Here is a 22,685-nt window from a genome sequence, read left to right on the forward strand (position 1 = left end):
TATATAAATGTATTTCTCATCGATTTAGTACATTGCATGATTCTATTTTAGCTCAAAGTAATTGTTATCGTTTTCCCTCATGCACGTGTAGATTAGTACCCCTTTTCTTAGCGCCTAATATGACTATATTAACTTGTTTCGAAGTATCATATACATCGCCTTTAGGCAAGTATGTTCGTAATTCGCTTTCGCGTAATCTCATCTTTGGAATATTTTATGTGCAGAACATTGTCTATGTGACATCAGGGTTCTGCTGTCGAAAATTGCCTCCGTGTGGTAACCTTCAACACTCAGAAATCACAATCATACCGTTTTATTTCATAGCACTAACAAAATACACACTGGTCTCAATGTTATTCCTAAAAAACTCTCCCTGTGGGAAGCAAAAAACGTGCTCAAGTATCAGTTGCACAACAAGATCAAATATCAACGAAGTAGTTTGCGTCATTATCTTTTTTATAAGTTCGCTTAGCTTTATATTAAGTTGCATTTTACAATCGTTATTTACAGTTTATGAGTATCATTGATTCTACTCTGCTGACACGAAATAAACCTTATTGGCTCTTTCATCGTCTCCAAATTTGGATCTTTGACTCCGTAAAATACATCCCTCTTGACTCGCGACACGTCTTATCAAACTCAATAGTCGGTACCGTAACAAAAAGGTTGCCGACTAAGTATACCAAGATAATGAATGTTTGAGGCTTGAAGGGCACAAGTTAACATATGGACATGATCAATTGTGCATGACATAATATAACTACTTATGAACAAAGACATGTCAATTAGACTAGATTAGAATAGATTAAATAAACCAAAAAACGTGTACAATTATTTCATTGAACTACAGGTCAATTCCATGTTGCGGACGTGACATTTAGAGGCAAAATTTGGGTATTAAATGTCTCCTAAAGCCAGATCCACTCTATTTGAATTGAAATTAGTCATGTCATAAAATTACCCGTGAAGTACCTTTTATTTTGCCAGAAAACATTTTGACTATCTCGTAGAGATCCAGAGAAAATAATTTTTCAAAGTGTGTTGCGGATGTGACTCCTAAAACAACCATTGATTTGAATTGCTTTTGGTTACTTCAAATTTCCTGTGATTTGAAAACCTTTTAAAAAAACTGCATATACTAACTAAATGCAATAGTAACTGTGTTTCATAAATCTGAAAAGATATTATAGAAATTACTTGTTACCATGAATTTATTAACAAAAATGTTGTGTTGCGGACGTGACCAAAATTTGTTGCGGACGTGACATTTTGGGGATGTTCAGGAAAGAGCTTTTCATTCACCCCTAATAACGTTCAGAGTAATATGCCACTGAAGTAAAAATGCTATTTTTATTGCTTTTATCTGTAAATTGGGAAATAAATAACAAATAGTATATATAAAGAATAAAGATGTTGTGTTGTGGACATGACCAAAATTTGTTGCGGAGGTGACATTTTGGGGATGTTCAAGAAAGAGCTTTTCATTCACCACTAATAACGTTCAGAGTAATGCCACTGAAGTAAAAATGCTGTTTTTATTGCTTTTATCTGTAAATTGGGAAATAAATAAATAAAATATAAAAACTTTGATGATCTAGGTCATTTTGTAGGTCAAAGGGCATTTATGTATTTTTGGAAAATTGTAAAAAAGTGATAGCTTTACATATATCATAATATGTCTATAATTATCATTTGCTGTCATTAAATATCAACATATCTTCTCATGTTTGAAAATTTTATGAGGTTTTCTGGGTTTTTACAAATGTGTCATGTCCGCAACGGTCACGTCCGCAACCTAATATCTCTTAAATAGTTGACAAATTTGAGCAAGCTGGGGTGTCAAAATTATCATAATACTTAACAATAAGAGCAACATAAATAAGACCTGAAACAGTTGAGAACCTACATAGAAATTAAATAAATGTTGCTCTGAATCATACCCTGAAGGTCACGTCCGCAACACTTTTTATGTCTTTGTACGTCTGAGACATTAAATGTTTGAGAATTTTTTTCTTTTTGCATTGAAAGGCTCATCCTAGTGGGTAGTTAAGATCTCAAAATCTGATTCATGGTGATCAATTTCTTTGAGATATAGCAATTTAGATATTGGTATGTAAAATGGCTTATTCGGTTAATAAAAACCCTCAAAAACAATGGCATCACACAACCTGGGCGTGTCCACTACTGCCAATCTAGATTTGGATACTTATAGAACTATGTATAAGCTTTCATTAAAAGTAAGTTTGGCTCTCATATTTTGAATTTGAAAATCTGTCAAATTTTCATGTCTCATGTGGAATAGCCCTACATATTCGTTACTAGTCCATAAGGACTGGTGGTTATTTTTTGTTTTGTGAATTCTTTGGGTGCATATCTCAACTTTCAGGTTGTAGAAATTGTGTATAGGCATCGATGGTAGCACTGGCACGGGTACAAAAGTGCTTTTTCAGGTACTGGAAGGATTTTGAATATTGTGTGGTGAATTTGATGGGACCAGATGCTGCATGTAATGAGAAGGGTGGAAAAGCTGAATGTGGAAATCTTCTTTGTGCTGGAAACCTCTATATTGAATTTAAAGTCTTGGAATTTCTTTGTCCATTTGTCTTTTTCTTTTCTTTTCTTTTTAGGCATTAGTTTAGTGAATTTCTTTGAAGGGATGCCTGGTGCAAAAGTGATTGTCAACATGCACTTTTAGTTGGTTGTCAAAGTCAGTGAAAACTTTGTTGTAAACAGTTTAAAAAGAAAATAGAAAAGATCTGGAATAGTAGTACAACTTTTGGTTGTGGGAAAAATATACAAGTTAAAGTCCAGTACAAGAAAACAATATTTAATTGATTTGAAAACATATGAAAAGTAATTTCAGTACTCAAGGCGCAATTGAAAATCTTAAAAATGGGATATTTTGTTCTGATCCACTAAACTTTTTCAGGCAGAATACAAATTTGAATGTTAACAAGGGTTATAAGTTCCTTACGGTCTCTTGGGGGCTAGAATTATGTGAGAGATGCTGGCTTATTGGGAGCCATTGTCTCTGGTCCAAGAGAGCTTCTGTAATCTGATCATGATATCCTCCCTTATGTGGCATTTTTCGTTTTTGATGAATATAAGAAGCTGTTGAAGAGTGGTGTTCTTCTGCTCTAGCAAAGCTGTATAGTTAATGGTTCCTTGCTTTTTCTCATTTTTAATTGCGTTGTCCGGAATTAGATATCTTCCTCTTGAGTGGCTTTGGTATTTAGTGTGGCCTGAGCGGAGGCAGTTCAAAGATCTCTTTTTTTGATTCAGTATCATTTTTCTCTATTTTGTTGTTTTCAGTATGTGGCAGTTGTAGTGGTGGTGTTTACTGTCAGTATGTGCATAGTTTGTGTATGTTTATTCCCTCATCTAACCAAACCTACAATTACAGTTTTGAAAAAAAACAAATTTGAGGTAAAGCCGAAAAAGAAAACTCAATTCAAAAGAAATTTAAAACTGGCAAACAATGTTTCCAACTAAGGGCCAACCCAAGATGTAACTGGCTCGGATACTGGAATGATAGAGGAGAGAGATGACACAAAGTTTCCATAAAATGCATTCATTGTAAACTGTAAAGATTTCATGAGTCTGCCTTTATACTCATATTGTGAACATCCGAACATCGACAAAACATTGTGAGAGGACTCGTAGGGTAACAAATGACCTAAAAAAAAGAAAGAGAGAAGAAAAATTAACTGGATTATTTGTAATGTTCGTAAATGGTCAAATAATCAAATCAATACACGATGTTGCCATCACCAATATTAAAGAAAAAAGGATCGTCCTGCCTGTAATTAGCCAGGAAATTGCTACCACTCTTTCTGGAGAAGTGACCGCTGCTCACATTCTCACGCTCATTCTCTTCTTGCACATACCCATAATGCCTTGCGCCTTGGGGGGTAACCTGGATGAAAAAAATCGCGTCTTGTGCTTCGAAAAGTAAACCTTGCCTGAAATATCCAAAAACCTACAAAGAAGTCTCTGGTTCAACAAAACCAAAATGTCGTTTGCAATGCTTTGAACATATCGTCTTCTGATTCTGGCTAATTTTGGCAAAGAGCCACCACAGAAAAAGCTTAAACCCTCCCCTTCTGTAACAGAAGTTTACTATGGTGTAGATGAAAGTCAAAGGAAATTGATTGATGAGAGAAAATTGGAATTAAAGCAAAACATTTTCCTTGCAAATGAAGGAAAAGCACTACCGCCTATTTTCCATATACTTGGATCAAAGAGGGAAGAAAGTATCAGTACTCCAATCCCTACAAATCTGCCAGACATACTACAGGGACATGATGTTCGCCTAATATACTGTTCTGAAGTAGAAATTGAAACAGAATCTACTGAAACTGACAGCACAGATTTCCTGAGCCCTCTTCATGTTCATCCTGCATCTTTGCAAGATATATACAACAAAACACAATCAATACTGGAGCATATTACTGTAGATGATACCAAGATAGAGCAAATAAAACAGTTGACACGAGATCAGTCAAAAAGCAGTATGTGGCTCAATGAGCGCATTCCCCACATTACAGCATCTCAATGCAAGCGTGCTCTAATTAGAGAAACCACAAGTCCTACAAGGGCTATAAGAGACATTCTTGGCTATAACGAACGTTATGAATCTAAGTACATGAGGGATGGTATTGATTCTGAATCAGAAACTCTCAGGCATTATTCTAGTATGACTGGATACAAAGTAGAAAAATGTGGTCTCTTTGTTTCTAAGACACATCCATTCCTTGGAGCCTCTCCCGATGGACTCCTGGGCACGAATGGGGTCATTGAAGTAGAAAGAGTGCACCCTTATGAAGCTGAAAACTTGGAACAAGCTCTCCTCCGGCAGCATATTATCAAGGAAATAGATGGATCACTACAACTCAATCCTAATCATCAATATTACCATCAAGTACAGCTGCAGATGTTTTGTACAGGGAGGACCTGGGCACATTTTGTAGCTTCTGATGGTAAAAACATTATCATCAGGACAGTTCTATATAATAAGGAATTTATGGATGCTATTTTTCCCAAGCTGAAGAATTTTTATTATAACATACTTTTACTAGAACTAGCATACCTTAGAGTAAAAGATGGGATAGACAGGATAGGTAAACTAGGTTTTAGTTATTCAATGCTTTGTAACTTAAGGAATAACTGATGAGACAGTAACTGCATTGTCACCAATAAATAGAGTGATTTTTATTTGATTCTGAAAGAATTGTAAGGCTAACAGCTGCTAGTAGTTAAGCTCTTTTGTTTACTACTTGGTAATTTTCTTTTCACAGTCAAGAGATTATCAGGTATTTATTGCCAACATAATAGCACACATGTTCATAAGTCTTAAGCTTTCATTGCTTCACATTTCATCACTACATAAAGGTAACATATTATTAATATATTGTAGAACTTTTTTGCATTAAAAGTCATGACTCATTTATACTTAATACATTGTGGCAGTGAATAAATTTTTCATTACAGAATATATCACCATTTTAGGATCAAAATAAATATTTTTAACAGGGTTTTTGCAAGACAACACAATCAAAATTGCTTATTTTTGATAAAAAGCTAGACCTTTATGTTTCTTGTTCATTATGTCTTGATGGCTACTATGTATCTTACATGTTTTGCAACAACAACTCTGATAAGTATTATTAAACTTAGTTATTTATTTGATTATGGGTGACTGAAAATTTACTAAATACCCACAAACAGTAAAGATTTGCTCTGCGAGGTGAACCATGGACAAGCGTACTTCATTGTCAAGAATATGGTATGTCTTGATCCTCTGGATTGCTCTTTTGACAGGAATCCTTGCCTCTGCTATTTTCTCTGATGTTTTGCCCTCTGATTTCTTCAGCTGTGATCTACCTTGTCCTTTAAAATCTGGTATAGTTACACGTACACCACTTTCCCCTAAAACATCTCCAATATCAAACCCTCTATCTGCCGTCACCTCATCTCCTTCCTGCAATGTTCCAATAAAATCTATATTACTAGCTGTTATATGTTTGTCTGAAACCCTACCCCCCCCCATCCCCGTGAAATGTAGACGATTGCAGCACAAGCATTGATTGCATGAGACTTCTAGTTAGAATAAATCTCCTTGTTAGCTTTTAACGAGGATGGTTTCTGCGTAAAGATTTCTGTGCAGTCCACAATGACCTTCAAATCTGGGAATCCTGCAAACTCTTCTGGCTTTCCTAGCTCTTCGCAATACTCAGGCATTTGGCAAAGATCCTTGAGATGAAAGTATGGTAAGTTGATCCATGTTGTAAAAATTCTACTGATCGTAGATTCGCTTACTCCAAATCGAAGGGCTAAGTCTGTCAGTGTCAACCCTAAACGTAGACGAACTACCACCATAAATAACTCTTCCTCCAAGGTCAGTTTAGCTTGTGTTTGCCTTGTTGAGGAAGCTTTAGCTTGCATACTAGATCCTCTCCAATTCTTCTTTTTATCTAATGCAATGCAATCCAGATAGTCAAAGAGAGCCTTGAATGTACTGTAATTAGGAAAGCCAGTAAAAGTCTGAAACTGCCTGTCGTTATTTTTCAAATTATCAAGGTTCAGAGAACGTGACTGAAGACAGTCATTCTGTTCTTCTAGTTCAGCAACTCTCTGGTGTAATCTTGTCAACTCATCTATAACTGACTGATCTAGTTTCAAAGAGTTTGAGTCAATTTGTGTCCTACAGTAGTCGTGTTCTTTAAGGCTGTTGTCTGAGCTTAAACAGGCTCCCCAAACATTGTGGTCGTCTATGCATGGCACTTCTTGTGTTGGCCTTCCTTTTACCTCCTTGCATCCCTAAAAACATGTTGAATATTACATACTCGTTAAACCATGCTTGAATATGTATAGGTCGTGTTTTAGATTGGGTTATGGCACATATACTTTTGAATATACTTCAAGAAAGCTTACCTGTACAAGCCTCCTTCGTTTTGGCTTTTGTGGAATGTTTTCATCGTTTTCGATTGTTTTGAGACTGTTTCTACTTCTCCTAGGCGTCTGGAGATTGTGGCTGTGACAGAAAATTGGTGGAGTGTATGATTTACTTTGCGAATCATCAGATTTAACTCCACCAACAAAGTGTGCAGAACGCAAGCGAGTATTGTCAGAAGGCTCCCAGTGTTCGCGTCTAATTCGTTGAATCCAAGCTTTTCTTCGAGAAGAATCTTTAGGAATCCTGTAGAACTGTAATTCTGGGATTCTTTTGCGGTTGTTTGAGCAGCCGATGGCACAGCAAAAGTCATATTTCCCTATTTTTCGCTAGCGAATGTCACGCCACGAAAAGAAAATGGCGTCGAGTGAATCACAGTTACCCCCCAAGGCGCAAATGATTATGGGTCATGTGCAAGTAGAGAATGGAGGTCTTTTAGATGTTTTTTAAACCTTGGCATGCGGTCTGTCCTGTAACTTGCAAATAGGACATGCCAGAGGCTTGCTCTGGGACTACATGTGTTTGTAAAACTTGTCCCGCGTTGTGAAAGCCTTCTGGCATGTCCTCAGACTGCACTGGCAAGGCTTAGAATAATCTGCTCTGGTACTGTCGTGTCTATTCCACCCAGGGTGGTGCACTTCCTGTTGGTGGCTCGTCATCTGTGTTCCAACATCGGTCTCAAAGTCGCATCCTTGAAAGGGGTATTTTACAAAACCGTTAAGTTTTACGGAGTAGTCAAGGGGAGAGAATCTCCTTATGACAGATCCTTCCCCCTCTCCGACTTGGCCAGTGTCTTCAAATGGTCCACAACCACTGGTGGTTTTGTAAATCCGTAACAAAAAAAGAAAGAGAAAATCAAAATGTCACGAGTTTAATAAAATAAATTTCTATGAAGCACTGATTGCTTTGAAATAATGAAGTAGATATCCATGTGTTGAGTATTGTAAACATATTTCATTACTAAACTCCATTGATCCTTTTGTCTGCGACAATTTGATCTCAATGAGAACATCGATTTAAAGAAGGAAAGTGTTTAGACACCTTGGAAATCATCCTTTTCCCCCTTTTTCATATTTTCAAGTTCTAAAAAAAGAGAGAGAAAGTAAAACTGTAATATGTCCATAATGTTTGCTTAGTAAAATATATTCTATAGACTAATCTTTTAGCCTTTTATACAGAATATAAAATTGAAATATCTACATATTTTCTTTGCAATACTTAATGTTGATAAAAGGAACTTTGAGAAATGCTTTATTTTATTAAAGAAAAATCTTCTGGTCTGAGTTCACGTCATGCTCTGCCTCACTAATTGTTAAACTTTGTGTTTAATTGTCTTGTTACATGGAAGAAATATCAATATTTATCACCTTTCTCCACCTTTCCAATTGAAAAACCTGGACTTGTGTCGTGGTTGAGATAATACTCAAATCCTACCTCGGCACAACAGTCCTCCATGGTCTGAAGGTATTTTCTGACCCTGTAATTGTAGGCCAACTTGATGCTTTGGAGGTACGTGGTACGATCACCTGTACTGAGGTCTCTGAAAATGGTACATAGTATTAAAGTTACTTTTGATCAGTTTAAGAATAAAAAAAGAAACCTGCTTATATTTTTTACATCAACTTTTCAAAGGGTATGGAAATGTTGAGCTCCTTACTGATACAAGAAGGAGCTTGTATCAAGGTGTTTCTCAAAAACATCTTTCACGTAAAGAGACCATGTTACACTCTTTTAGACCATCCGCCCAATCGGCACAGAGTGGCCACACTTTCCCTGGGGAAAGTGCCATTTTTTTTGATGGCCTCGTTGATGAGAAATGTCGTGGCCATACGCTGTTCATAAAGAAACGAAACGATATCAACAAATTATCAGTAATGATTATATCATCATGAAAATGAGAAGCTCTGGGAAAAGGTAAATTGATATCATACAAGAGAAACTAAAAACAATTATTTTCTTAAAACTAACGGATCAGTTACAGTGATGGGTTACATTTCTGGTGTCAAAGTCAGCCTTTAACAGCAGGTTATTAAAGGTGGCGGTGAGGCCTTGTAGTGGCTTGGTGAAGGAAACATTGTGATTACACAAGAAATAAAGTTTTACCATGGAAGGTAGTCATGGGTGAATAACGCGACGATGAAATGAGCTCTTTTAACGCGTTGTAGTTCGGATTTAATCATTTTTATTATTATTCTTTTATAACCATTCCAGTTTCTATCAGGTTAGAACGCCTGAAAGCTGTTAAAGGCAGGAGAAGCGAAAAATACACCAGTGCGAAATAAAAAATTGTAAACGGCAAAGAAAACCCAGTGGAGCGCACTAACACTTTATGAAATAGATAAACAACACATCGGACAACAGCGATCGGGTTTCCAATCAAGATTTATTGAATTAAAATTCAGCAGCCAAACTTTGTAAAACATCTGCCAATGGAGACTAAACCAATTGAATAGCCAAAACAGAAAAAAAAAATCCAAACTCGCAGCAACACAAAATTTAGCGAAAATTTAAAGTACACTCCGCAATAAACATGAAAGCCGTAAAAAGATCAAGGCAAAATTGAAACCAATCAAACGGCCAATCAAGGATAAAAAGAGTCCAAAACAAGAACCAAATACTTATCGTCTCGTGGTTGTTTGTTTTCTCTTCTCGTCGGGCACTAATCCAGTGGAAAATGACTCGGGACATGAAGGAAGGTTCAAACACTATTCAACTTAGCCTGTGTACAGCATCCCCTCAAAAAATCGGGGAGGGAGTGTCTTGTGATTTACCGTTGCTAATTGTGTATGGGGACCACGTGATTTTTCCCGGAATGTGCGGAAAATGATCTCATTGGCTGTTACTCATAGATCATTACATCATGTGAACCACAGGTTTCGATTGGCTATCAATTTCGCGGGGAATTGACTTCTGAAATGTGAAGCCTCCTCTTAAAGTACACATTGCTCTCACAATAACATGTGCGTGAATTAGCGATGAGTTTGTGTGCTCTTTGTGGGGAAAAACATCGTTCAGAATTCCGATAAAAATCCCGTTGACGGACGGAAGAGCTCGCTCGAGTTTTAACGTCGGGGAGGAGTAGCTGTCGCTGTAGTGTAAAGTGTCTATAGCTTCCGCTTACATTTTGAGAAATTGCCTGTCGACTTTAAAGAAACGAAGGGCTCTTCAGACGAATCTTTGTGTTGTGAACTCTACGATTCGAAAGATTATCAGCTCGAAATCCTTTTTTTCTTCCGTTTTCCTGTTACCCGTTAAAGCGAATCCTACTCCTTGTTCAACCATCATGTTTGAAGTGATGAAATCACAATTATTTTACTACTGGACGCGAGAGCAGTTCATCGGCGACGATTGGCGCTGCATACAAGATTGTCGGAAACAGGATAATTAGTATTGCAGTGATTCAAAATTATCTGCCGGAAATCGAGTGTCACGATCTGCTCGCTCCGATGAATCAGTTTGTTTATCTTTGTTGGGAAGAACTTTAAAGCCAATCAGCTTACGTTTTGATCAAGGTGTGTTCATGAGATAAGAAAACCAGTGTGAGTAGTTTTTTGGTCGGTCAGAGACCTCGCGTAATATTGTTCTGTCTGCTTTTTGAAAATAAATTCTGGAAGAGAAGAGTGACAGTGTGGGCCCCTCGCTAATTCCCCACAAGATTAATGATTTCCCGTATCCAGTGGGAAGACTTGAAGACATTCCTTTTCCTTCAAAAAGGGCTTGGAGACATTTTTCTTGCTTGGTATAGAGTGAAGCAATTTTGAAAACGTCGCAAACACTCTCAATTGCTCGATGAAAAGTAGTCACATTGACCGCCATTTTGAAAATCGGAATGATTTGAGACGAACCACAAAAATTTTAGTCAGCGGAAACAATTTTTTTAATTTATGCAAAGTTATTCCCATACACGATTAGCAACGGTAAATCACAACATTCACAGCTCTATCAACTGAAACCTGATCCCCTGTAAGAATTTGGGCATCGAACTTGTCATCATCTGCAGGAAAGGTTGGTATGTAGGTTTGGAACTTTTGCAGAATTTCAAGCATTCCATCATTCTCATTTTCATTCCGAAATATAATGCCAAGAGGGACCTATATGTAATGGAAAAGTAAAATGTATCATAATGATCACAAAAATAACTTGCTCAAACTGAAATATAATATATTTATAGACTTATATTATGAATCATTGGACCTTTTTATCTTTAAATGATTCTCACTATAAGCACATTCTTAGAGGGGGGGGGTGGTTGTTGGTAAATGGTCTAGTCTCTTAAAATTGTCCTGGTCCACTGAAGTTTAATATGTATTTCACATATCATATAAATTAATCAGCTCAAATTATACCTTCTCTGATTTCTGAGACATCTCACTGGAATACTTATGAGGTATGTGCTTCACACATGAGTCTTGGAAAAGATGAAAACATTTGAAGTATTCACTGCGTATTCTGGCCACCATAACAATGTAATCATGTCTCTGCCTCCTGTAGTCTTGTGTTAAAGGTAGGAATGAAATATTGGGTACATCCATCAATACATTTTGAGCATTTTAGTATGGGAGGTGATTTCCATACACTCTGTGTGTAACCATCTTGTGATTTACCCAATGAACACTCTTGGCTTAGTTTGTCATTGTCATATTCTTGGGTTTCATTTCAATATCAATATTATCAAACACTAATGCAAATCCTTTGTGACAGAATAAGAGAAATTCCAAAAAAACTTTTTGGAACGCATCTAATTCTGTACTTTCCCTAGTGCAAGATGGTTCGGTTGAAGGTGAGGACTGGTTGTTATTAAAAGCTGATGGTCTTGGCTCTTGAGCATGGTTATTCCTCTCTGCTGTAGTACTGGATATCTTCCCAATCTTTGACTCAAGATCTTCCCTTTTTTGATTTTCAGCAGTTATTTGCTTCTTGGCACTCAGGAATGTACTGTCATAACCCTCACCAACCAATGTCATCTTGTTTAAAGTGGTTTGATTACAGCAGGTCACTTTCATTCTGCATAGACGATTAAGGTTTGCCTGAATACAGAGGACAGAAAACAAAGGTTAAATCCATATTGCAATAATTTACAATCGTGAGCTTTAAGCCTACTTCAAACAGAGTATAAGTAATTACTTCTTTTTTCAGTTTACACTATTATTTTAATTAATGCACATTAATCACTATTATTTTGGTGTGACAATGCTGATTGAATATTATAAATTAGAATTTTTTATTTCTATTTCCCTTCCTGTATTAACTTAGGCTTAAATATGTATAGGCTTTCAAGCTGCTATTTAATAGATCATATAAATAGTTATGGTACCTCAATGGATCCAGTTTTCAGCATAATATCGATAGCATTTGCTGTAGCACTAAGGTGACGATTCCTTTACTTCAAGAGTATCCAACCCGCTACAGCAACACTGGGTAACCAGCTTATTTCTGTTTTCCCGGTCACAGCAACCGTCATGAGAAAAGAGTAAAAAGTGGATGCCTTTTCCTCCCATTCTTTGCATAATGACTCTAAGTTGAAGTCTTTGAAGTCTTCTTTACTTGACTTACGCAAGAAAGTTGGTTTACTTCCCGCGAACGTTGACGTAACGCATTTGCAACGACGAGCTTCGCTATTGGTTTGCACTTCAAGGCAGCATTTGCTATATACTGTGGAGGACCATTCACTAGCGACTTCCCCAAACTTTCATACTCTTCCGTTAATGTTTTCTTGGCGGTTTTACTAGGATATCGAATAGTGACGATCACATCATTCTTAATTGGTTTGTGCAGGCTTTTTATTGGTGTAGAGGTACTTCTTGGAGGTTCAAATGAAGTTAGAAAATTGGTATTCTACTGCTGATTAACGATAACTGGAGTGTTAACTTTTTGTAATACTGGTACAAGTACAGCATATGTATGTTGGTTAGGCCAATTACTTGGGAAGGCAATTGTTGTGGGCTCTGCAGCGTGAGGTGTTTGGAGTGCATTGGGAGGGATTTTTATATAAAATCTCTTCGTTAATTTCCGTAAAATGCTGAGCTTCTTGGGGTTGGTAGTGTTCCCCAGGTACGGGCGAAATATTTTGCAAAGAAGCTGAATAACAAAAATCAGAAGGCTCCGCTTCGGTAGATACTTGAAAACAAGATGCGGGAGACTTCGATGACTTTGAAGATTTCCGGAATTTTTCTCCTTCATTGAACGCTCGCTATGTTCTTGGTTTTTTAAAATGTCTCTTTAGAGTTTCTTTTAGTTCATTAAGTTCGTTGTTTAGTTTGTCATATTTCTGCAATTGCCTGTAGCAACGTTTACAGACGAAAGAATCACAACAATCGTAATACTAGATTGATGCCTGTAGAGGCCAGGAACTGGGGAACTTGGATATCGTCGAGCTGGTCAGTCCAGGGAGCTTCTTCTTCTTCAGCATCTGTGTCATCGTCTTCAGCCTCTAATCCATCTAAATCTAAATCCGAATCATTACTTAAATTTAACCTATCCCTATCTAGCTCATCGAATCCATCAAAGCTTCCTTCATCGCCCTGAGTCTTCGAAAAGTGCCGCGACTCCGGGATCTAATTGAATCTTGTCAGACATTGTCTACCGCACGCGCTTCAATGCGAAAATTTTTAAAATCCCGTTCTCGTGGCACCGCTAATCAGCTTTCAAAATCAGCTGTCAAAATCTGGAGGCCAAATGATTGGATAATTGTCCTCCTAAGTCACTAGGGCAACAAAACACAAAGAGTCACTAGGGGAGAGTGGGGTGAGATTGTAATATGATCGCCTTTTTTTACGAGCGGTTCAGGGAAAGTTAGGGTTGTTACACACGTGTCAGGTGTCAATGGGTTAAAGTACAATTAAATGATATAAAAGAAAATTTAAAGAAAGTGCAAATATTGACATTTATTGCACCGCTTGACTGGTCAATCCCATACAGCAGGATCCAAGACTTTGCGTCTTCTCGAAGACGGAAGTCTCCATGCTTGTATGCCTCCAAGATAGATAGATAGATACTTCATTGGTAAATACTTCGCAGCATGAACTGAATTGCGTATTCACAGACATAAAATAAAAATTACTATGTACATGTATTCATCTTATTATTAAAAAAATACGTAGTTCGTCGTTAGGGGGGGAACTTGTACATTATTTGTGGCTGTTGACTATTCTGGCCGAAGCAATAAAAAAACTGTTTTTTAAGTCTATTTGTCTTGCAAAGTGGCAAACCAAAGGTACGCTCGTGCCTTAACCTATGAGAGCTGACATAGCGGGGTTGTAAAAGTTTGCTTAAATTGTGCTGAGGATCATTCATTATTTTGCGAAATGTTACTGTACACATATTTTCATGGTGGTCTTTCACAGTTGGAAGATTCATAATAGCTGATGCCTGTTCGTATTGCATACCAGGACAAATGATTCTCATGGATCTTTCCTGAATACGTTCTAGTTCTTGGTGGAGGTATTCAGGGAGAGAGTAATGAAAAACTTGTGCTGCATAATCGATTACGGATCGTACACATGCCGTATAAAAGAGGCAAAGGTCTTTTGGTGGAACGTGAGCTCTTTTTAGCTGAACAAGGAAAAGGGCGTGAAAGGACAAAGGCTCACCTTACGGCCAGGAACAAAATAAATAAATAAATAAATAAAATAAAACTTAACAAGATATAATCATTGATCTTAAGGTCTAGAAAAGCATACAATAAAATAAAATGCTCTGAAAAAGGATACCTATAACCACGTTTAGATCGAATTTAACTAAAATAATCTCGCAATTTGTTCTTAAATTTCAGTCTCGAATCTAACGACCTTAGTTCAGCAGGCAGGTTGTTGAAAGTCTTTGCTCCTTGGTAATAGAAGCTCTTTTTACCAAATTCTAAACGTACTTTGGGTAATTTCACTGATATACCGTTATTCCTAGTGGCCTTAGAATGAACCAGTCTTTCGAAGTAGTTCTTAAAGGGTGTGCAAACATTATTCAGGAGACAGTCGAAAACAAACAAACAGCTTTTACGCTTGATCAAATTGTTCACGGATGGGGGATTAAAAGAACTATTGCCAATAACTTTAAAGCCTCGTCGTTCGATGTTCTTTATCATTTCCTTTCGGTAATCCGGAAAGCTAAGACCAAGTGTTCCGCAATAGGTAAAAATAGGTGCGATCATAGTGTTATAGATCGATTCTGCACACTTTTGGTCGATCAAAGGACGAATTGATCGCAAGAGATTAATTCTGGTTGCAGCTTTTTTATAGATTCGGTCAAAATGTGATGCAAGGTTTAGTGATGAGTCAAGGTGAACACCTAAGTACTTATAGGTAGAGGTGTTATTGATGAGTGACCCATTAACAGAAAGTTTAAGTTCCTTGTCTTGAAGGTTTTCTTTTAGCTGTTCCAAATAACAATGACACCGTCTTGTCCTTTTTTAGGTTAATGATCAGTTCGTTGTCTTTAAACCACTCGCACAGGTTATTCATATCCTCGCTAAGGCTTCTCTGTATAGTATCAATATCTTTAGAAGAGGTATAGATGACTGAATCGTCGGCATAAGTGATAATCTTCGAGTGTTGAAGCGGTTTATGTACATCGTTGAAAAAGATAATGAATAAGATAGGACCCAGGATACTTCCCTGAGGAACACCTGTGAGAATGGGTTGAGGTTCTGATAGCACGCCTTTATATTGGACAACTTGTGATCTGCAGAAAAGGTAATCAGTGAACCATGCGAGTTCTGTTCCACGAACTCCGTAAGTTGAAAGCTTGCTCAGGAGGCCAGAGTGACTGATGGTGTCAAACGCCTTTGATAGATCGATGAAAACACAGCCTGTCAGGTTACCATTCTCACCTTCTCTTCTGATAACATCGGTTAGATGAGTAACGGCCAGTTCAGTAGAGCGCATGCGACGGAAGCCGTACTGAAAATGAGAAAGTAGACCATTCTGTTCAAAATGAGCCATCAGCTGCTTAAATACCACTTTCTCCAGGATCTTTGACATTGAAGGAAGTATTGAAATAGGCCTATAATTGTCGATTTCGGCCATTGAACCAGATTTAAAAAGTGGTACAATTTTAGCCGCTTTCCAGTCAGTAGGTATAGACCCTGTTGCGAGAGACAGGTTAATTATATGCGTGAGAGGCTTGGCTATTATATCAGCAGAGTCCTTTAACATTCCAGAAGGAAAGTTGTCAAGGCCAGAGGACTTATTTCTCTTAAGGCTCTTTAATGCATTAAAGACAACCTTATCCGAGACTGATCTAAACTCAAAGTTCTCTAGCGGCTGCTGAGTGTCTATTGTAAGGGGCCTTTTCCAGACAAAATTACAAAGAGGGAAGATCTTTCTTTTTAGAGATCCCGCAACATCAGTGAAGAATTTGCAGAACAAATTTGCAATAACCTCTTTGTCGGTTTCTACTGCTCCATTAACGAGAAAAGCTGCTCCTGGTTCCTTTGTAGACTTTGTAGGGTATAGTTTTTTAATAGCTGACCAAAATTTGTTAGGTGAACCCACAGTCTCCTCTAAGAGTTCACGGTGATACCTGCTTTTGCAATTTTTTACCATACCGTTAACTTTGTTTCGTTGGCGCTTGTACGAAGACCAGTCAATTTCACGATTTGTCTTTCTCGCTTTTCTCAAAAGCTGATCTTTGGTATTCATTTCTTGCTTTACCTTCTGTGTAAGCCATGGGCAGAGTTTCCCTTTGATCCTCTTCTTTATAGCTGGCGCATGCTTATCAATACATTTTTTCAGAATGGCTTTCAAAAAAGACCATGCTTCATTAACACAGGAGGATTTAAAGACAGGTGTGAGACTATTGGACCGTAAATCATTGCAAAAGGATATAGGATCATAATTAGCATAGTTTCGACAGGTGATGGTTCTTGGCTGGAATTTATGGTTATGCAGCTTCCGGACACAACCAATCATATCATGGTCACTTAAGCCGGCGGGAATGGTTTTAACACTATAAACATTCTGAGGGCGATTTGTGTAAATCACATCTAGCAGTGTTTTTGAATCTTGCGTTACCCTCGTGGGATCCTTGATTAGCTGTTTAAGGCCAAAAGACAATAGCATTGCCTTCAGTTCTTTGTTGTCTGAGCTTACCAAATAATTGCAGTTGATATCGCCTGTCAAAATGCATTCTTTGTTTTCAGATGATACAGCAGAAAGCATCGACTCCAGTTTATTTTCAAAATCTGCACAAAGATGCTTTGAAGAACTCGGGGGGCGATAAATAAAACCAATAAGGATACCCTTAGATTTTGGAAATAGAATTTCTATCCAGATACATTCGATCCCATCGCGTTCCAGGTCTAGTCTTCTATGAAAGGGGACAGAAGAGGAGATATAAACTCCCACACCTCCACCTTTGCCTGTTTTCCTCGGTCTATTAATGAACGTATAGCCATCCAGTTGAACTTGAGCCTCTTCACTGTCCGATAGATGAGTCTCACTGAGGGATATGATGTCTATATGCTTGGAATCATCGATCATTTGGCATAGACTATCCTTATTCGCCACGAGGCCTCTGATATTTTGATGAATAATTTTAAGCCCATTTTTCGTTGACAAATCCCGAAGATCAGACAGGATGTCATGTGAACTAGAGGAGCCAACAGGACCAGGTTGAAGTTCAACATCATTTGCGAGACGAATAAGTAGTAAGGAAAGAGAAGAATTAATCGTAAAACGGCATCCAAGGAGTAGAAGTCTTGAATTCGGCAGCTGGAGATTCTTTGCATGTTGCGAGCTCGGTGACCGATGGTTAAAATGTTGAATTTTCACTGTCGTCAGACCGTGAGAAATGAAGAGAAGAGTATCACCAGATATATCGAGGTCAGGATTAGTCTTGGGAAGGAGTGCACCAGAGAAACAAACGTAGAAATAAAGCAGAATGATCCAGTATCTAAGAGCTCTAAAAACGTGACCGTCCGCCATATTTGCTAGCGATGTTGATAACAATCTTAAACATCTGAATTAGACTACGATCTACTACGGTGATCCTTATGTTATCTATGGGGATCCTGCTTACCCTGTCAGGAGGCATATTCTAGCCCCATTTAGGAATGCACAGCTTACACCACCTGAACAAAATTTCAACGAAGCCATGAGTGCTGTGCGAAGAAGTGTAGAATAGGGATATGGGAAGATAGTCAAGTATTTTGCATTTGTAGACTTTTCTAAAAACTTGAAAGATCTTTTGCAGCCAGTTGGTAAGCCTTATATTGTAGCTGCTTTGTTGGCAAACTGCCACACTTGTCTATATGGCTCATAAATAGGCCAATTTTTCGATCTGAAACTTATTTGAACAATTGCTAGTTTAGATAATTAAACAACAATGTAAGTGTAAGTTAAGGCACAGTAGTATGTGACCATGTAGTTCTGTAAAATAATAGTTTTCTGAAAACAGACTGTCTGACAGATATTTGAATAGCAACCCATGTTAGATAGAATCAGTATACACAACTGAACTATGTAAATGTTAAGAATTCTTAATAAAGTACCATGCAGCGTGAAAATTTTGCAGAAGTTATGTTTTGCAGATTGGTGATATTTGTGTGTTTTGTGTTTTGCAGGAGCAAATTTTGCAGTTACAAAATGACTAAAATTTTCCGGCTGGGAACTAATTTTTTCAATTTTTTGTTGAAGCAGAACAAAATTAACAGGAAGGAAACTGTAATACTGATTTCCAAATGTAATTGCTTGTTGATTTATACAAAGGGAGGCAGTAATGTAGGTGTATTGAAGTCAACTTTAATAAATAGTGAACTTAAACTTGTTATCAACTTATTTTCAATAGCATGTTTTCTTTTGAAAGATAAAATTTAATTACGTCTGAAATACATGAATAAGTTCTAAATAAGGGCTCATATCAATACAAACAGGGCCTTAATCACATAAATCACTTTGAGTGTTGGCATGACATGACATCATCATCTTCCATTTCATTTCTTCCAATGCCATCTTTTTCTCTTTTAGTTGAAGTCTTCTTTCTTCCAGGTATAGTCTCCTTTCTTTTATTTGCATGCCGTTTTCATGCTTTCTGCTTTGATAATTAAGCATTTGGGATGAGCCAGTACGGCCTCTCTTGGTTTTCTTTGAGCATCCTGAAATTGTTTCGTGATAGAAAAATTGCCTTTTATTAAAAGATTTGAGGATAATATTATCTTCATAATAGGAAATCAAGTTCATTTATTAATAACATAAATTATTATACTGCTCTTTCAACAATACAGTATTTTACGGATTTTAGGTCTGAGACTTGATGGAATCAGGCATCGAAAACCTTTGAAGAGAACTCCATCCTGGGCTGTCAGTTCATCTCGGACATCAAAGAAGGGGTGAAGTTCTATTGGCAGATCATCTTTCTTCTCTGGCCAGCCCTTTAGGATAACTTGTGTGAGGGACTGTAGGACAGGGTCGGCTGCTGTTTCGTGCTGGATCTCCGCAAGTTGTGGTTCTGAGATGGCTAAGAAATCGACAGCATGGATACGCTCAACTTCTTTTTCAGTCGGGGAGCGATCGGTGGTTGACAGATAGGCTCGGGACAAAGTATCTGCTAAATACATTTCAGGACCTGGCTTGTAACGAATCTCTACATCGTATTGTTGTAGTCTCAGGAGTAGGCGCTGAAGTCGTTTCGGTGCTGACGCTAAGGGTTTCTTGCAGATAGTCTCCAATGGCTTATGGTCAGACCACAGAACAACTCTTTTGCTATAAACGAAGTGATGGTTACGCTCAATTCCAAATACTTGGGCTAGTAATTCTTTCTCTATTTGGGAATAGTTCTTCTCACTGGCTGTGAGAGCTCTACTCGAGTATGACACAGGTTGCCCATTCTGCATTGATACAAATCCAATACCACTGGAGGATGCATCTCCCTGGCCTTCCACAGGTTCAGCAGAATTAAAATATCTCAGGACAGGAGCTGAAGTGACAGCATGCTTGATACTTTGAAACGCTTCTTCTTGTGCTGCTGACCAACTCCATTCAACGTCCTTGTGGGTTAATCTTCTCAGTGGCTCAGAAAGTTCTGAGAGCTGGTTTAGAAACTTGGACAGGTAATTCACTAGGCCTACTAGTCGTCTAACTGCGGCTACATCGTTTGGTCTGTCCATTTTTAGTATGGCATCGACTTTCCTTGGGTCAGGTTTCACTCCTTCAGGTGTGAGAACATGACCAATGAAGGGGGTTTCTGAACACTTCAGTTGTAGCTTCTCTCGGTTCAGCTTCAAATTTCTCTCCCTGCATCTGTCCAACAGCCTCACCAAATTGGTATCATGATCTTTCACAGCTTCGTTAATGCTCGTACCACGGCCTGTAATAAGGATGTCATCTGCAATCTTGTATATTCCATTCAGGCCTTCTAAATTCTGATCCAGTTTTCTCTGAAAGTATTCTGGTGCGGGAGAAATTCCAAAAGGCATTCGCAGGTATCTGTATCGGCCCCACGGAGTTTGGAACGTCGTTAACGTACTGGATTCTTCATCTAACTGTATTTGCAAAAAAGCCATCTTTAAGGTCTGCTTTGGAAAACACTGTAACGTTGGTTAACTCCGGAAGTATGTCTTCAATGACTGGTAGCGGATAGTGACTTCTTTTCAGGGCCTTGTTGAGATGCTGAGGGTCAATGCATACTGTGAGCCTGCCATTTGGTTTTTCTGTAACAACTAGACTAGACACCCAGTCGGTTGGTTCGTCTTCCTTAACTATTACACTTGCTTTCTCCAGGCGAGTCAACTCATCTTTTAGCCTATCCTTCAACGTTAGAGGCACGCGGTGAGGGGGCATAATTGCGGGTGCAACAGTCATATCTACTTCCAGGTGAAGAGCTCCTTCCATACATCCTAAGCCTTTGAATACATCACTGTAAGAAGTAGTAACTTCCTCCATGGTTAGACCCTGACAGCCACTTTTAACCACTGTCTCAGTAACATTTAGGATGTTTTCGTGCTGAACGGTGATCAATGCCATTTGCTGGGCTGATGTAGGCCCAAGAAGTGGAGTGTAGTCTTCATCGATGACCACAAACGGAACACGGTATTTCTTCTGATTTTTCGGGTTACGCAACTGAATTTTTGCCACACCCTGTCCCTTTAAGTTAGCTTTAGAGTAGGTGGTTAATTTTACTTCGGTTGTGTCAACCACAGTACCTTTCGGCAGGAATTTACGAGGTAACACATTACACGAAGCTCCGGAATCAACTTGCATCTTAACTAACAAATCTTCGATTGCAAAGTACGCGAATATTTTACTCTTGAATTCGGACATTTCCACAGTATTGACAGCATTTTGAGAGGACACAGACAAGATTTCTTCTTCAGATGAGTAACTTGGGTCATCGCTGTCGGCAAACTGATGGACCTTTCTGGGCTTGGATTTTTGGGAAGGCTTCTAGGATTTGTTTCCACATTTTACAGCGAAGTGATTAGGTTTTCCGCACGAAGAGCAGATTTGACCATATGCGGGGCATTTCGCTCTATTACCCTCATGCTGACGGCCACAAAACTTACATTCCTCGACGAGCTGGTTGTTATTAGGGAGTTTCGTCTTTTCCTTGCGAGAAGTTGAGTTTTTTGACTCTGTTTTCGAGACTAAATCAATCTCACCCAAGTGCTGGCTCGGCGTCATTTCTTTGAGCTGTGCCGACGTAGCTTCCGCGGCTCGGCAGATATTTACACGTTTCTACAGAGTAAGCCCAGATTCTTGTAATAATTTCCTTCTAACAGCGTTTTCTCTGACTCCACAGACAATTCTATCGCGAATTAGATGGTCTCTCAAGGTTCCAAATTCACAAGTTTCGGCGAGAGCTCGCAAAGCGGTCATGTACGTATCGATTGATTCTGTCTGTTCTTGTGAACTGTTGTTGAATTTGTATCTCTCGTAAATAATATTGGTTTTGCCGATGCAATGCGTCTCCCACAATTCCAGGACTTTGGTCATGTCTGATTTCTCCTCTTCACTGCTAAAAGGTAGACCATTATGGATTTCGAGAGCTTCTTTACCAATGCAATTGATGAACGTTGCAACGCAAAGGCGACTTGTTTTATTACGAAGGTCGGTCACCTCTTTGTAAGCGTCCAAGACTTGTCGCCATTGTCTCCATTCTTTAGACAAATTTCCACTGTGTATTGCCAGTTTAGGCGGTAGAGATACATTGCACATAAATGGAGAAGCCATAGTGCTTGTCGAAGGTGTGGCAGCAGTAGAGGTCGCATTACCATCACTCGCCATATTTGAATATATATTGATGGCGTCAACATGTTAAACTGCTAAATCCGTCAATGAAAAGTGGCTTGTCTTTACCAAACGGGGTTCTGGTCGGCCACTCCTGACACCATGTAAAGAATTGGCTCACGTTCTCAAACTTCAACTCGTTTAATTAGAACATTGTGAACTGACAAACAACTTACAAGCGGCCATGGCGAGGAAAACCAGAGAGAGACAAAATAAGTTGGCGCGAACGTGTAAATACTGAAATCTGATTGGACGCTAAGACAATGCAATATCGTCACACCGGGTAAATGCGCAAAATAACCTCTCGTGTATTTATTGTTCTTCGGCTGGCTTTCAGTTGAATTAAAGTGTTGTTCCTGTTTAATAATTTCTCAATTGCGTTCGTAGTTTGGGAATCGCTAGTTGTTTCTTGCAACCTTACGAATAGATCATAATTTGCACAAATTACATTTTTTACAACTGTTGTAAACTACTCAAAGTACGTGAATGTAATGCATAATGTGTAAGCATTCACCCTG

At 38.3% G+C, this 22,685-nt stretch overlaps 2 protein-coding genes and 1 pseudogene across 2 annotated transcripts; all 3 read right to left on the reverse strand.

Annotated features, from left to right (window-relative positions):
- Positions 1-5,680: 5,680 nt before the first annotated feature.
- On the reverse strand, positions 5,681-6,818 carry LOC148741766 (uncharacterized; annotated as a pseudogene).
- A 9,074-nt stretch (positions 6,819-15,892) lies between these two features.
- LOC148741767 (uncharacterized) lies at positions 15,893-17,868 on the reverse strand. The gene is made up of 2 exons (XM_088738168.1): positions 16,251-17,868; positions 15,893-15,915 (listed from the first exon to the last, which is right to left on the reverse strand). Exons 1-2 carry the CDS (start codon positions 17,866-17,868, stop codon positions 15,893-15,895), a joined length of 1,641 nt encoding a protein of 546 aa, XP_088594294.1.
- A 2,547-nt stretch (positions 17,869-20,415) lies between these two features.
- LOC111331190 (uncharacterized) lies at positions 20,416-22,164 on the reverse strand. The gene is made up of 2 exons (XM_022936251.2): positions 21,658-22,164; positions 20,416-21,324 (listed from the first exon to the last, which is right to left on the reverse strand). Exons 1-2 carry the CDS (start codon positions 22,162-22,164, stop codon positions 20,416-20,418), a joined length of 1,416 nt encoding a protein of 471 aa, XP_022791986.2.
- Between the last annotated feature and the right edge of the window lie 521 nt (positions 22,165-22,685).

Source organism: Stylophora pistillata, chromosome 1, assembly GCF_964205215.1.
Source record: "Stylophora pistillata chromosome 1, jaStyPist1.2, whole genome shotgun sequence".
NCBI classification, from domain to species: Eukaryota; Metazoa; Cnidaria; class Anthozoa; order Scleractinia; family Pocilloporidae; genus Stylophora; species Stylophora pistillata.

Coding starts and splice junctions, on each gene's coding strand:
- LOC111331190 (XM_022936251.2), bottom strand. CDS start 22,164: ATGGCGAGTGATGGTAATGCGACCTCTACTGCTGCCACACCTTCGACA. Junction 21,325..21,657: donor GTGGAGTCAGAGAAAACGCT/GTTAGAAGGAAA, acceptor AACAAATCCTAG/AAGCCTTCCCAAAAATCCAA.
- LOC148741767 (XM_088738168.1), bottom strand. CDS start 17,868: ATGGCGGACGGTCACGTTTTTAGAGCTCTTAGATACTGGATCATTCTG. Junction 15,916..16,250: donor AAGAAAGATCTTCCCTCTTT/GTAATTTTGTCT, acceptor TCAATGTCAAAG/ATCCTGGAGAAAGTGGTATT.